Here is a 16,309-nt window from a genome sequence, read left to right on the forward strand (position 1 = left end):
ACTACATTCTCATTTATTTGTGTATATTTCATGTAGTATATTTTGTATATATTGTATTATTCAAATGTCTTCTTATTCCAACACCATTGTAGATAGTAATACAATTTGGTTGTAGCATCATGTGCTGAATTATTGTCAATGTGAGTAAATATTTAAATTCATAGGCTAAAGGCTAAGTTATTATTGTTTATGGAGTCTCAAAATCTTGCAAGTCTGAGATTAAACATTGCTTGCATTGTGACACCAAATGAAAATATGTGTGGAATTTGGAGCCCTGAAAATCTAAGGTAGGGTAGATGCCAATCTCCTTGATAGAGATTTGAGTTAGCTTTATGTGTAACGTTAATGTGTTAAAAGTCTAATAAATTAACTTAGTGCCATGGACTTGGTCAGAATCAGGTCAGCGTTGTCTAAAAATCCCTTAACAAGATTGAGTTCAGTCATATCCCATGCAATTAGTTACAGCCATGGCTTAAGCCCTTACTGTGCTTCTCGCACGCACAAACACGGCATCCAAATGCATCGCATGCAATGTCATTTCTGCCAGTTTGCAAACAAAGTGACTGAGGATATGAGGTTACATTTTGCTCTCACTGCAACAAACTTGTAAGCCATATAAAAGCTGCATAAATATAAGCTTTTCTACTTGCTTAGCAGGTCTTGATCTTTAGACTAATTTAAATAAAACATGTGGTGATGATTTATGACCATGTTCCAGTGAAAATGAGGCTATTTTTGCACATCACATTAAAAGAGGGACTGTGTAGCTTAAACAATAAGAACATTTTCATGTAATTTCCTTTTTTTTCCCCTCATTTTCCTTTCCCTGCAGTAATGTATGAGACAAGTACTATCAGATTCCTTTGGCTCCTCCTAGTGCCTCTATTTATGATAATAAATCATAGCTGACTAAAATTAACCAGTGGGATGTCCCACAGTGCTTTAAGTGTGAACTTCAGCTGACTGTGGCATTTGTTGAATCTCAGCTGTCTGATGACCTCCAATGACATAAACTACCACTAACTTTACAACCAGATTAAACCAGTGACTGACATCAGGTGAATGCTATTAGGGATTTCTTTTTTTCTAAAAAATTATTTACCTTTTAGTCTAGAAATTTAAACATACTTAGGCTTCTTCAGGTCTGCTGTAAGACTGAAAGATACAGAAGATCATTCCTGCCAGCAGCCATCAGCCTCTGGAACAAGACCTCCTCTAGTTAATTATCAGCTACAATATTGAATTTCCCTCTGGGGATTAATAAAGTATTTTTCATTTTCATTTAATTTCATACTGTCAAACAATGAGGTCAGGAGGGTGATATGATAAACCACTAGAAAGACAATACTAAAGAAAAATCAGTCACTTTTTCATAACAGAAAAGTCATTCTTCATCTCAAAAGGTGTTTCCAGTTTTCCTAATAGGAATGAAAAGAGTAGCAACAGTATAGAAAAGTTGCTGCTTGATGTTATGCTCCCAATTTAGGAGAGATAACAGAAAAAAAACCTGTGAATATAAATGTTTCAAATGTCACATTTGAGCAGCCTTAAGCTAATCAAGGGCAACGTTGTGCCATCAGTTTGGTAGTTTCAAGCTGATACAGTCTGAAACTGAAGTGTCACACCTAGACAATGCAGCCACCATGCTCGGTGTGTAAGAACATGCATTTTAAAAGCTTGCATAGCTTTCAGATCAATTGTGGACCGAATTTAGTCACCCTTGCTTCCAATTGAATGCACTTAATCTGTCTCTTCAACTATTGCCATGGTTACCAGCTTGCATGTACAACTTTTTGAGGCAGAGCTGAAGAATACCAAAGAGGCAGGATTAGGGACCGGCATGTTTTAGTTGTGTGGAATTTCACGTCCACCTTCGTCTCGTGGATGCCAGCTCCTGCTTAAATGAAAGAGTTCTACATTTTGAGAAATTTAATTTTTTTTTTCTTCCTTCTGATAATTCACTGAGATCAGAACCACTATCAGAGGGTGATCAGCTTCATTTGGCATAAAGACCAGAAATAATACAGTTACAGTGGGATGAAAATGTCTGGATCCCCTGTAGAATATACGTACTATGTTGTCAGTTTCATCTGGCTGGATCACCATGGTAACTCAGTCCAGACACACAACTTGCCTCTGATTCTGTTATTGATAACAAAAAAAAAAGTATTCTTGATTCTTTTCCAGACAGTAAAATCAGACTGAAATGGTGTCAGATAGAAGTGTTCAATCCATACGGATGCCTGAGCTCACAACAAAAACCGGAAGGTTGCCCAACTTACCACTGTGGGGAAAACAGAAAATGATCAAATTAAGGACAATTGCACAAGAATCAACACTTTTAGGCAGAGGTGTGTTTTATGCAAAATTTGCAGTGCCTCACTTGAGAATGAACAAACTACATGGGAAACCTGTTGAGGTGCATGTTTGAGTGATACAAGCAGAAAACAATGCTTCACGTTGTCATAGAAACCTGCCTTTAGTCTGTGAACCAGTGGGCTACATGTTTTTTTCCATTTGAAGACGGTGTCAGAATGTGTATTTCATGTGGAAAAAAAAACACCTATGATGCAAAAAAATACTTAATTTTTTCTTCTTCTTTGTTAACTTGCATGAAATCTGAAGAGGAAAAATATAGAGAAAGATCATAAACTTGAATTTACACCACTACATTACATTACATTTTATAAGTTCACATGCATTAAAGTTCACGACTTGATTCATTATAAAACAGCACAAATAATGTACAAAGCAAGAAATAATTTATTGCCAAAACATACTAAGAGAATGTTCACAGAAAGAGAAGGAAATTATAATTTAAGGGGAAAGCTATAATTTAGAAAGCAAAAAGAACAACAATGAAAAGTATGTGCATATCAAGCTGTGGAGTGACTTTGTGGAACAAGCTGGATGAAGAGTTAAAGCAAAGCATAAACATAAATATATTCAAAAAGAGGTACAAAAATTTCATTTTGAAAAAGTACATGGATAAGGGATAAAAAAATGAAAAAAAAAGATATAAGGAATGTTATAAGCAGATGGATATGTAATATTTTGTAGATATAGGAGCCAAATATGTATAATGAAATGAATTAATTTAATGGGGTTCATGTACTGTGCACTGGGTGGCGCTGTCACCATATCGATATTGGTAAGTGCCAATGAGGTGGGGGCAGGTGTTGACCCGGAAGGGCGCACAGGTTTTTGACCGCTTCGGCGGAGTTATTTCATATATGCTCTCCTGATTTGTGGATTTTAACTTGGGATGATAAAATAAAGATCGCACTGTTTTGATACCTTTCTAATGGCCTCTGGATTTCCCTTTTTTGATGGACACGGAGAAGCAACAGGTAAACATAGCCGCCAGGCGCGTCAGACCTAGCATTACCGGCAACACTTCATTAGCCCAGCACTAGGCTGGCTATTATAGTAGACATGGCTGTAAGTATATGTATGTATGTAGTATATCTGTGTGGATGTGTTTATATGAATGGAGGTATATGGAAATGTGTGTGTAAGAGTAAATATGTGAATGTAAATATAGATAGTAAATTGAATAAGTATGTTCAAATCAAAAATCAAAAACTTTATTTATGAAGCGCTTTTCCAACATAGAATATGTAACTCAAAGCACTTTACAGTTTAAAATCAGACATGAAGGAAACACACAGACAGACACATTACATAAAAAGATACGTCAAATCCCCCTTTTTAGATACATCTAAATGAGAGAGGTAAGTGCAGACGGACTAGTCGTTGAAACGCCATCCGAGGAGCCGTTCGCACCGGGGCAACACAATGGCAGGCACCAGCAGCACTGCACCCTATCCACCACCGCCACCCTGGTTGCAGACAGCTCCCACAAAGGACGTTATGACGTGCAGCGACAGAATGGAAAACTAGATGAGTAGAAAAGGGTGGGAATACCAAATAAAAGCACACTTCTTCCCACTCCTTTTTCGAACTCCTTTTATCTCACAGATTTATTTATCAAATTGATGAGGAATTATTATCATTATTGTTAATAATATTAATATTTGTGATTATTATTATTATTATTTTATTAATTAGTATGTATATGTATGCATATACGTACGTGTATATACATATGTATGTATAGGTATGTACGTATATTTTTCTTTTCTTATTTTCTTTCATTTGTTTGAAATAAATTAACTAACTAAATCATAATCCTGTCTTACAGTTCAGGCTATCACAAAGAAACCAGGAGGGAGCTGAACTTGCTTTGTATTAAGAGATTATTTTGGAAACTTGTTCTTGAATGTGCCTTTATTTCACATGATCAGTGTAAAACATTTAAAAATGTAAAAACTGTTGCGTGTACAAATCCTCGTGTACTTTTTGTTTGATTCCTAGAATTCCCTGCTCCTCTTCTTAGCAAATAGCTTCATGTTCTGAGATATTTTTAGGTTGTCTTGCACCCACAGCATGTTTGAGATGACTGTGAGGGCCAAACAGAAAGCTGCAGCTGGTATTTTGGATCATCCTTTTTCCTTTTTTCTTTTTCAAACCGGCTTCAATCTCAACCAACTGCATGACATTGGCAACCAAAGTGAATTCACATGTAATAGAAACAAACTTTTCAACCTGCCTGTGCGGTTTGTCCTGCGTACCTGAATGTCACAAATATCAAAGCAAAACCAATTAAATTTGAAATGTTTCACTCATTTTTCCCTTTAAGATCTCGTCTTGATCTTCTTAGAAGGAATTTCTTCGTATAATTTCAGATAATAATAATAAAAAATAATAATAATAATAATAAACATTTCAATAACAATAGGGCCCTGCCATACTTCGTATGGCTCGGACCCTAATTAAAGGCTGGAACTGAACACCAAAAACTTTAAAATAATACTTTGATATCCATTTAATGTAAAGTTATTGGTTTATATAGATAATACAAGAAAGAAAGGTCCAGGTTAGTTAAAAAAAACAAAACAGAAAACATTATTTCCCACCCTCTGCAACTCTTTCTGAAGCCACATTTGGTCTAAGTGTGATGGCATTCTGGTTTCGAGGTAGCAAAGAGGATTTGCCTTCGACGGTTAAAACACCTCCTGTACATCAACCTGTTTCAAAGTCCATTTCATCTCAGTACAGCCCGTTTGTACCAAGAACAGCGACGGGTAACTTCACTTCTATTTTTATCCACTTATTGGTTCTACCAGGGAAGCTCGGTACCATCCCAGCTGTATGCCTTTCCAGTCTTTTCGATACTTAGTGAGTTTATGATGCTCATCAGACAGCTGACTGAATGTTCAGTGCTGAACAACTTGTCTTTTGGCACATTCCTGTGATAAGGCCGGGAGAGATTGGTGTCAACTGTTCCTGGATGCAAAGACACGCACACCACCTGGAAACATCAACAAAAGCAGGTATGCATGTCAGAATCTGACATCCTTTCACTGACAAGTCTAGAAATGTAGTTATGTTTACATGCAAACATGCTGATGGAACACCAGACTCCGTGAGGGGCTAACCCCAAAACATCTCTGGATAAAGTTTTCTCATGAAATACTGTGTCAATTCATTACTCTCACTAGTTGTTATGATAATTAACACATTACGTCCTTCTCATCAGCATGCTGAGGGTTGTTCAGGATATAATTACTTGATTAAACAGATATTAAAAATTTGTCCCGTCAGGTTTTCCAGAGCCACTTGCTGAAATATAATCACTTCTGCTTTCAAAAAGCACACAACTGTGACAGCTAAAATCTAAAAATCCATAAAAATGTGTTGTTTGGGTTTGAAAACAGGTGATGATGCAATTGTGGACGAACCAGCTTCTTTACTGATGCCTAGTGACAGTTACAGTTTTTAGCGAAAGTAAAAGTCTGTTAATTAGTAAAGAAAGAAAAGAGAAAACAGGATATTTTTGTTATCAAGACAACAATAAAAAAAAAAAGTAAGAAAAATTGGATAATTTCTACCATACTGCTGGGTGTAGTAGATTTTTTTAAAAAAAAAGTGTTGTAAAAAATTGATTTAACAACAGAACTGTTAAACAGAAGGGTACATTTAATTTGTGAGACCATTCTTTTTTCCATTTGTGGGCGTATCGAGTCCCTAGCTTGTTCAATAATTGTCCCATGACTGTTCCCAGATGGCTGATCCCAAATGATGATAATTAAAAAGAAAATCCCATTCTCCATTAATATGGTTGTTTTGCAACTTGGTCTAGGCTGTGGCTTGATGCATTAACTTTAAAGAATTAGCTGATTTAAAGGTTGAAACAGCAACTTATGAGTCCATGTTTGTTTATAAATCAACATAGAAGAAGAAACATTTCTTAAATCAGACTTATGAAGACTAATTTTAATGCATCTTTTTTGTTATCTCACTGCTGGGACCTATCCAGCTATGTTGTTTTTTAAATATTGATAATTGAAAATTGATCCTGCTTTTTTTGTATAAAGAATTAAACAAGCTCCTTAAAGACAAGCAGTCTAGCACTTTTCTGAGTTCCCACAAACTATTCAGTTCATTTGTTTGTGTTTTGTCTTTTTGTATTTATTATCTTAAGTTTTACTGTTTTCTTAGCCACTGTAGATGGGAGGCATTGATTCCTTATTACGGTGAAATAAGAACTTGCCTTTGGTCGACTGCGGCCCAACTCTATGGACAAATTCCTGGTAGCCATGTTGAGAGCTGCTTTAGACATCCTGTAGCTGTACCACCCACCAAGTCCTGCAAGGTGAGAGTGGAAAGTGGAGAAAGAAAAATCATAATGCATTAGTGTAAATTAATTTATAGAGCCTATGTGCTACTTTTTTTTTTTTTGCTCTCCCTAAAGGTTTAGCAGTGGTGCACCTTGTATTGTGTCAGTAAACATCTCTGAAACAAACAAACAAAACACACAGTACATACCGTTATCTCCAATGGACCCCACTTTAGCTGTGATGTTGACAATGATGCCACTGTGCTGCTTGGCTTTCTCTGCAGGCTGCTGGCCAAACCCACCACCCCCCTTCTGAAGAAGAGGGGTAAAATATTTTGCCATGACCAGGGGACCCACTGTGTTGGTCATCAAGGTGGAAATGACACCCTAAAAGGAAAATATGTCTAGATTAAACAATGTTCTATTAGGATATTGATTGGGATTCCAGTAAGCATCAGCAAAGGTCACCGGGTGGGCAAGGTCGAATTATCCAATGGGCATTATGGGCACATGCCCAGGGGCCGATGTCCACTTGGGGGCCATGTAGGGCAAACACATGCAGTTTGGGCATGAAACAAAATGTACATAAAAACCAGATAGTTACACCATAGTGTCTAGTGTATTGCTATTGGCACCATTGGCTGAGAGATGCTAGAAATGTTTCACAGTGTATCAAGTTTTTTCCTTCCCACTGTTGCCAGTGTGCTTGCTCAGGATGGGAGATTGAGCTGGACCCAACTCAATCTGCTGGTTTCCTTTTATAGGCTACTATGAATTGACTTTCATTATATTTTCTTCTCTGTCTGTAAAGCGTCTTGAGATGGCATTGCCGTGATTTGACGCTACATAAATAAAGTTGAATTGAATTGAACTGAATTGAATTCACAATTTTCACAATGTTGGGTGGGGAAGGGGGCCCCTGGAACACTCTGGGCCCGGGGGCCTGTGCACTTTTAATCCGGCCCTACAGGTGGGTCTTTGGACTTCATTATGGACATAGCTGAACAACAGAACAGTGAGAAAGCAGTCTAAGCACATAATCTGAAGCAATTCATTCACAAACATCTTTTACAGCAAGCAAAGTGCCTCCGGCATTAGAAAGAAACTTTAACATCCTTTAAAATAATTAGAAAATTCACAAGTGATAGAACTAAATGACTCATGCTTCATTCATTTAATTAAGAATTAAAAACTGGTTGGAAGCCAATAAAATGATACTCTACCTGCGCAGAAACATCCCTCAGGCTAGTCTCGCCTTTCCCAGATGGGTGAAGCATCGCCGAGGAGTTGACTATGAGGTCCAGCCGACCGAAGTTGTCTTTAACTCGCTCAGCAGCCCCGCGGATGTCCTCCTCCTGGTTCACGTCCAGCTTGAGGACCGTGAGTCTGCCCGGGTGTTGGCCAGCCAAGCCGCGCAGCTCCGCCGACCCGTCCGGGTTTCGACATGTTGCTATGACAGAAGCAAGACTTTTGTTTTTTAAGATATGTTTGCAGAATTCCAACCCCAGTCCTCTGCTGGCACCCTGAATGAGAGCAATGGGGACAGCCATTACAGCTTCACTACCATGCAATCGATGACGTGATACAGTGTATGCTGCGTTTAGATCTCCGCAAATGTTTGTAATGTCCGTGATTATCTGAGGTAATATCACGTAATCCAGATTAGATATACATAAAAGCTTTGTTTTAGACTAATAACAGATTTATACATATACATTATAGTAAAAACTATTAACATGTGTTATCAAATCTTCAATTAAATAAAAAGTTCTTTCTAAAAGTTTACAGTAACGAGGGTACCTGAAGGTAACACGTTTCACAACAAATGAAGTACGCCACCCTGAGGTCGGTTTGAAGACAGTTACACAATTTAGACATTTGCACGTGCACGTTGCAATAAAAAAAAGTCTCCTGAAATAAATCAATATGGAATCACAATGTTAAATACCCTTCAATTATAACATAATAGTGCTATGAGAGCTTAAAATGAGTAGATATTTCCAATTAATACACTGTGGTTGTTAAACACAAAATCCGGAATTAAATATGACCTTGAATATAGAACCAGTCTGTAAAAAAGAAGATAATGAAAAATATTTATGCACTGAGACATGTTGATTTATACCTTTATGATATATTTATTGAATTTCCCTTCGGGGACTGATAAAGTATTTTTCATTTCATTCCATGAGGTGAGGATTTCTCAGTTAACTTCATACCGACCACCGGTTCTGTAGCCCACTCCAGCCCGCCAGGTGGCGATAGCTGACACCTAATCGCTAAACATTTTGTCGGGGAAACCTCATATTGTGTCTGTATTTGCTTATTGTGTATTCATTTTTATGTATAAAACTTAATGAGTACATTTTATTTAGATATTTATGTTTGACAAAGAAGAACAGGAAAATAACAAGTGCATAAACAGTCGACTCAATCCGTAGTGCTCTGGTATTGTATCCAAAGAAGAAATCCGTTGCCTAGCGACAAGTGGACGTGTAGCGTCCGTTAGCAAGACAGGCGCTTTGCTAACACATGGACTTCACCATAAAAACAGCGCATAAATGCCTCTAAAACGAAGAGGGCCGCTGCAAATCATCCACAGAGAAATAGATGAAGTGAAAAGACAGGTTTGTTTAGGAATGACGACTGCCTGTGTGTTTGTTTTTATACTGACTAAATTTTTGTGATGAAATTACGATGTGGTGTGAGCGAGGATAAACATATGTGAACTCATCTATGTATCATTTTACTGTAAAGATTAAGTTTAAGGCAAAGTTGATCTTAATAAGAAGATTTTGGAAAGTTAAGTGAAAGCACAGCACACATAGTAAGACCTTAAAGAGCTGATAATCTGAGGTTGGGTGTTATTTTGCACTCCCTGGTCAATATTATGAAATAATTGCATATTTGCCACACATATGCAATTGGTAGATAGATAGATAGATAGATAGATAGATAGATAGATATGTAAACATATGAATTTAACATCAAATGAAAATGATTGCAAACTGCCATTTCTTATTGTTTTATGTTTCTGATGAAAGGTTGACAGTCTTGTGAAGGATGTACAAAGTAAGGCTGGGTCTAATGACGAGGCATTTCAAAGGTAAATACTTCTGACCCAGCAGCAGTATTGGAGTTGTTGCTGCAGCTCCAGCTGACACCAGGATGATCATCTTCTCAGCTGATATAGTTAACATTTGCATAAGTTGTGTTTTACCCATCCTATTTTGTAGTCTAATTTTCATGTTTTAATTTCCATCAGATGTCAAGAACTGCAAATCTCTGCGGAAAAGACTCAAAAGTCGCTACAGAAGCTGACAAAGGTTAGTAGTGCCAAAGACACCTTGTTGGAATCGGCAGGGAGAGCTGTATAATAATTGCTTCTCAAAGAAATTGCTGTGTCACAGTGTCAGACGATGTGGCCAAATTATCTGATGCTTTGTTTTTCCAGGCTGATGAGCTGGCTCCTGTGGGGAATTATGATCAGAGAAAACAGGAAGAGGAGAAACGACTACAAAACATCTTGGAGTCTCTGAATACATTGTCTCTGAAGCTTTCACCACCAGGACCCAGCACAGAAACAGGGTCAGTACCTGTGTGCTAGCTGCAAAGAAAACAAATGACTAAACTAGTTGTTTTTGGTGCATCACCTGTTGCACCACACATAACTTTTGTTATTCAATTTCAGCCTTAAATCTCACTTTTCCCCAATTAATATGTTTTGATCCATAGCTTTGCATCAAAAGAAGATAGTGATGATGATGATGATGACGATGAAGACAGTGCTGATGAAAATGATGATACAGACGATGATGGGAGCGATGATAAAGATGAAAAGAGAGCGACAAAGCCACCATCTCAGGCGAATACTCAAATCTACACAGTCCTCAGTGATTTCAAAGGAGAACAGGATGGAGATTTATCTGTTCAGGTGAAGTACTTCCTGTTTCAGAAAACATGTCTGTAACTTGCAGACCAGTAACTTGGTCTGTAGAGGTGAAAGTTTGTATTTAAAAAAAGAAGTTGCACTGTAGTTTAAGTGAATCTTTAATTTATTTGATGACAAGATATCTCTGTTATTAAATAAAGAAAGAGAGATGATCCCTGCTACTGTAAGAATATCATCATAAGTTACCCTGCACAGTTTTTTAAAAATGTTATATTGTGCAAAATGTATTTAAAACAGAAGATGGCGCTGTAGCCATCCAAATCTACTGGTCAGAGTCCGGCAACTAGAACAAGCTTAAAAGGAAACATAAATATGTAACTGGAGATGTTAATGTGCAGGGTTGTAACTTAAAAGCTTGTTTTGGTGTATCTGCCAAACATCATCATGTTTTCTGATGTGATTAAATGCAGTCTGTAGGCATATACATAAGACACTATGCAAATGACTAAATAGCACATTATGCTTTTTTTCAAGTCTGATGTTTTTATTTTTGCCTGAAATCCCCTCAAAGTAAAGTCTGTATGTTTGTGATTTATGGTGAACCTTCTGGTGTGTTTCTGTTTCAGAGAGGAGATGTGTTAACGATAATCAGGAAGACAGCAGATGGATGGTGGCTGGCTCAGGACACAAAAGGCAACAGAGGAGTTGTTCCAAAAACCTTCCTAAAGGTACGAAAGTTGCATCGCAGTCAAGTACTTTCACTACGACTTTACACTGAATCTGAAGCTGAAGCATCTTTTTAAATCAAACATGACTGCACGAATTAAAATAAAGTCTGCAAAGGATTCTCTATATTTGAACAAATACATATTCACAACCTACACTAATATTATAATTTTTGTTTTTATTTTTTTATTCTGTTAGTTTGGTTCTGGTGTCAATGATAAAGATGACAAGGATGAAGAGGATGATGAGGATGCAGAGGATGATGATAGTGAAGAGGAGGAGTCAGAAGAGGAAGAAGATGAAGAGCCCATGGAGGAAGGAAACAAACACAGGTTAGTGTTTTTACTTTTCAGTTTACACACATGAAGCTTCGTTTTCTGTCACCTGTTTCTTTCAGATTAGACCGTCAAAGACTATTTTATTGTTTGTTTGTTTATTTATTTGACAGTGTTGCTTCCAACTGGTCGACTGTCAGGAAGGCTCTCACTGAGGTAGAACTGTGTCATTAGCACTGTTAGACCTGATGCTGCTGAACACATTTTGAAGTTTTTAATAGTACAAATTGATGATATTCGGTGTGTTTGTGTGTGCGGCAGATTGATGCCACAGACGTGCTGTCGGCCATGGGAGCTATACCTTCAGGATTCAGACCATCAACTCTCAATAAACTGCTGGAGGAGGAAGGTCATTATGCAGAAGCATAATGTTATGTGTGTTTGTGTGTGTGTGTGTGTGTGTGTGTGTGTGTGTAAAGGCTGTTCTTATCCACTGACACACTTTAAATTTCATGCAATGGTGCTGCAGTAAAATGCAGTGGTTGGTTTTATCCCTGTTCATTCAGTCAACATTAACTGTCTTAATGCTCCTGGAAGTCACAGGTTTTTGTGATGAGTTCCCATCATTGTGCCAGATATTTTCATGTTTTATTGCATTGTGTTCAAAAGATTTGATATTTTCTTCACCCCAGGAGTGTTTGCAGTGCATTTATTTGGTTAATATGATGACAGCAAGGTGGAGGGTCTTAGGGAAGCTTTGCTTTTAAGCCTTTATAATTAACAAAAAGTACTATTAGTGCTATTTTTATTAATATTTGGTTAAATTGTAGGATTAAAAAACAAATCTGTCAGCATTTATGTTGTATTATAGGTATAACATACAGAGGAAGTCACTATATTCAGCCTGAGCTCAGCCAATCACAGCTCTCCTTTAAAGATCTCTTCCTGGACCCTGACACCGGCAGGGTGAGTGAGTCCTTCTGTATTAATGAAGATGCTGATTTTCCTCTGGACGTGGCTTTTGGAACTGGTCTTTCTGGTTTACATGTGAGTCTCCTGTCATGCAGGTTCGTTCTCGCCAGGTCAGAACTTGCGTTTGTTTCACTTTGTGGAACTGCAGGATGATTCCCACTCCTGGTGTGGGAGTTCAGGTCCTCAGCAGGCACGTCCGCCTCTGTGCCTTCGACGGAGTTCAGGTTTCACATACGCTCTGCCTTTTCCCACTTATATTCTCTCTGTACTTCCTCGTCTTTCAGTAGCGGAAACAGTTCAATCTAATTTGATTTTTATCATCTGAGCTTGATGTTTGTTTCAGGTGTTGAGTAACATCCACACAGTGAGGGCAGCCTACAACTCCAAAAGCCCCAAGACCTGGAACTTCTCTCCGAGGGTAGGAGGAGACTGCAGCTGCTTTGCATTCACCGTGACGATGCATGTCAGAAACACTGATGTCACTCAGACTCTGTTTCACCCAACTGCATTGTTATAATTGTGCGTTTTGTCCAGATGACCGGCATTCTGCCCACCCTCCTTGATGGAGACTGTTTCCTGCGCTGTAACGCTTCCTCTCCTAACCTCGGAGTGTTTTTTGAACTTGGAGTCACTTTTATAAGAAATGTAAGGACACACACATGACTCTGATGAGATGATGAAAATGTAAAAAAAAAAAAAACTCCTTTGCAGAGTGAGACAATTCTAAAAAAGCTGAAGAGTTGTTTGAGAGGAACATACGTCTGATCTTGAGTGTGTTTTAGTCTACAGGTGAGAGAGGAGACCTGAGTTGTGGCTGGGCCTTCCTAAAATTGACTGATGATGCAGGAAATCCACTCCCAAACAGGTGCAAACACAAAAATGCTATGAGTTAACACATAGGAACTGCATCATAGCCGAGCTGGATATTCCATGTCCACCATGAGGACAATAGCTGGTTTACATCAGAAATTTGTGATTTTTTTTTTTTTTTTTTTTTACTTTAAAATCTGATCTTGATTTAACCATAACAGAACCTATGAGCTGCCAGTGAATGGAGGCACCCCCTATGAGAAGGATGTCACAGTGGAGGCACCAGTTACCAGAACATGTAAGAAGATTCTGCAAATATAATGCAGGAAGAGCTGCAAACTAAGAGATTTCATCTCAGTTTAGGTGAAAAGATGCCAGAAAAACTGGAGCCATGAGTTCATATTGGCTCTTGTGTGTTTTGCAGCTCCAGGTGGTGTTTTCCAGCAGATGCTTCTGGCCAGGCGGCAGCCCAAACTGATCGTAAAGCTGAAGTCCACCAGCAGTCGGACCAGAACGCAGCTCAGGTGGGAGGATGAGGATGAAAGCCAACCTCAGAGCTTGAACACATGAAGTGGATTATGAGATCTGGTTTTATGTCAGTAAATCCTTTCAGAACATACTCAGAAACATTCCTGAATCCTCACAGGCTAATGCATGTGTTTACCCAGCCAGCACACAGTTTCCAGACCCCACAGACTTTTTCATATTCCGTAGTTACAATGTGGTTTAAAATGGATCCAAATAATTTCTAATTTCTCTCATCAATTTGCTCAGTTTTCCACAACGTAGCAGAATTTTATTTTTAAAGAAATTTTCAGATAAATAATGGAAATAACAGATTTATGTCACTTTTCAGATCCTTTATTTATTTATTTAGGATTTTTTTTGTAAAAACATCCACAGTAAATCTTACTAGTAATTATGTCAGAAGCTTTGAAGTCATTTCCTTCTTTTTTTTTAATTATTTTATTTTTTTGCATTTTGGACAATGTTTTTTGGTAACATTGAAGTTCAGCAAAAGAAAGATTTTTTCCTTTTTTCTTGGCTTTGGGTTATTATTTAGCTGAAATATAATCATTTCTCTTTCATTTCAGATAAAAAATTAATAAATCAAAATTCCCAGACGCTTTCGGACCGGTGAAATCATATTACTAAAATAATGCTGTGTGCTGGTGGAGGGTTGCTTTCATGGTGTTCCATTTAAAAAGATGCTGATTTGTTCTAATAAGGTCATTGTCTTGTTACTTATCTAAATAAAAAGTGTTTTTCTAATCAGTTTGTCTTAAAAGCCTGCTGGCTTTTGCACTCCAGGAATCTTTAAACACATCCTTCTGGATGTGAGCATCCCTTGATGCAATCCTATCCCAAATCCTGCAGACAGTTGTCAGGAATCTTCTCGCATATTTCCAATATACGCTGTGACTTTTGAGAGTCTATGTTGATAGATTTGGTTCTATACTGCGTATGTCTGCTGCATTCATTTCTCAGAACTCAGATGCAACTTTCATAACAAAGCAAAAGAGCAGTTTGAGTCTTTTATTAATGCATGAATAAAGTTTGCTAACGGTTCGGTTTTGCTTTGTCACCAGGATGTTTTGCATGTTGGCTGATATTGTCTTGATGAGTCTGCAAAGTTTGAAATCAAAACATTTGTCTTTAGTCTCCTTCCAGATACGTTTCTGTTCTGCCTGAGCTGTGTCCACCTGCTTGCTCTGCACCGGCAGCTGCTAGCTGACACGCTGCTGATGGACAGGCCTACCATGCAGAATGCAGGTAACACTCATGCTACATTACCAAACTGCTCTTACTCACAGCTTTAAAAAAAAAAAAAACATGTTTGTCTCTGTTTCAGATTTAATATGCAGTCCCATTCTTTCAACCTTTCCCGTTCTGTTGGACCAGACAGACCTGCTGGATGCTCTCAGGGTACAAAAAGAGAGCAGTGAGCTCATGCTTACCTTAAACCGTTTTAAAACCGTGTTAACTGAGCTGTAATCTCGTTATTCATGTATCAGCCTGTGCTGAACTCCGGTTAGTTGTCACCCTGTAAAGGTTTTCAGTTTCAGATCATGTTTGGGAAAAGTTAGAAGCCAGTGATGCTTTAAGTAACAGGATTTTCTGCCAAATTTAAAATGAATTTGATTTCTTTCAGAGTGCCTGGCTGGAGGCTGAGACCAGCATGAGCAGAGCGCAGAAGGTTTGTGTGTCTGCAGTTGTGTTACTCGTGCTGTGTGTTACGTAAACTGTAAGGTCAGGGCTGTGTGTTGACAAGGATAGCTGTTAAGTCTCCGGGACATGAGTGGAAGTCGGCGCAATGGAAACAGAGCAGTTTGCGTGTAATGGCAGAAGCAGCCTGCAGAGGATGCTGCCACTTTGACTTAGAGAGGCTTTTCTCTGTTTGTGTGTGTGGACATTAAAAGTTTTGTTTGTGTGTGTTTGCAGAGAGACTTGCCACACCTGAAACAGGAGTTTGTTAAAGTCTACATGTCGTCTGCATACTTCCTCCTCCACTCACCTTCGTTGCCTTGTTATCGCTGGGCAGACCCCCCCTCAGAGGAGCAGCGAGCCAGAGTCATCTTCGCCACCCTGGATGCTCTGAAAAACCCCCAGCTCACCAGCAGCCAATCAGCAGGTTCTGATGTCTTTTTCGACTCAAGACATCAACATCTGGCTTTTGATGTCACAGAACTGACCTATGACCTCCTCCGTCTGGCGAGGTGATGAAAACATCGCCTCTTAGAGCAACTGTGCCATTTGACAGGAGTAAACCTTATTATAAGCTTCTAATGTAAAAATAATCGTTCCTTTTTGTCTAGTTTGCAAAACGACATCTCCAGTGTGCCATTAATACATTCTGGTGCCATTTCCTTCACCAGTTAACTGGAAATTCTTTCATTAAAAAACCTAAACAAAACAAAATCCCTGAAAAATGACTGAAGTACCATGAAAGAA

At 38.3% G+C, this 16,309-nt stretch overlaps 2 protein-coding genes across 2 annotated transcripts; one reads left to right on the forward strand and one right to left on the reverse strand.

Annotated features, from left to right (window-relative positions):
* Positions 1-4,316: 4,316 nt before the first annotated feature.
* On the reverse strand, positions 4,317-8,232 carry LOC306762727 (C-signal; the record flags this gene model as incomplete). Its single annotated transcript, XM_079249326.1, has 4 exons — positions 4,317-5,374; positions 6,617-6,711; positions 6,892-7,069; positions 7,906-8,232. The coding sequence occupies 4 exons, from the start codon at positions 8,230-8,232 to the stop codon at positions 5,183-5,185; spliced, it is 792 nt and encodes a 263-aa protein (XP_079105452.1). The 3' UTR covers positions 4,317-5,182.
* A 1,011-nt stretch (positions 8,233-9,243) lies between these two features.
* On the forward strand, positions 9,244-16,078 carry nphp1 (nephronophthisis 1; the record flags this gene model as incomplete). The annotated part of the gene is made up of 20 exons (XM_079248595.1): positions 9,244-9,309; positions 9,727-9,788; positions 9,948-10,008; positions 10,137-10,270; positions 10,418-10,616; positions 11,201-11,302; positions 11,499-11,632; positions 11,749-11,791; positions 11,897-11,984; positions 12,447-12,541; positions 12,643-12,771; positions 12,891-12,965; positions 13,082-13,192; positions 13,330-13,412; positions 13,579-13,655; positions 13,782-13,881; positions 15,018-15,130; positions 15,210-15,283; positions 15,510-15,554; positions 15,800-16,078. The coding sequence occupies 20 exons, from the start codon at positions 9,244-9,246 to the stop codon at positions 16,076-16,078; spliced, it is 2,070 nt and encodes a 689-aa protein (XP_079104721.1).
* Positions 16,079-16,309: the final 231 nt, after the last annotated feature.

This window comes from Telmatherina bonti (genome assembly GCF_933228915.1).
Source record: "Telmatherina bonti genome assembly, chromosome: 11".
NCBI classification, from domain to species: domain Eukaryota; kingdom Metazoa; phylum Chordata; class Actinopteri; order Atheriniformes; family Telmatherinidae; genus Telmatherina; species Telmatherina bonti.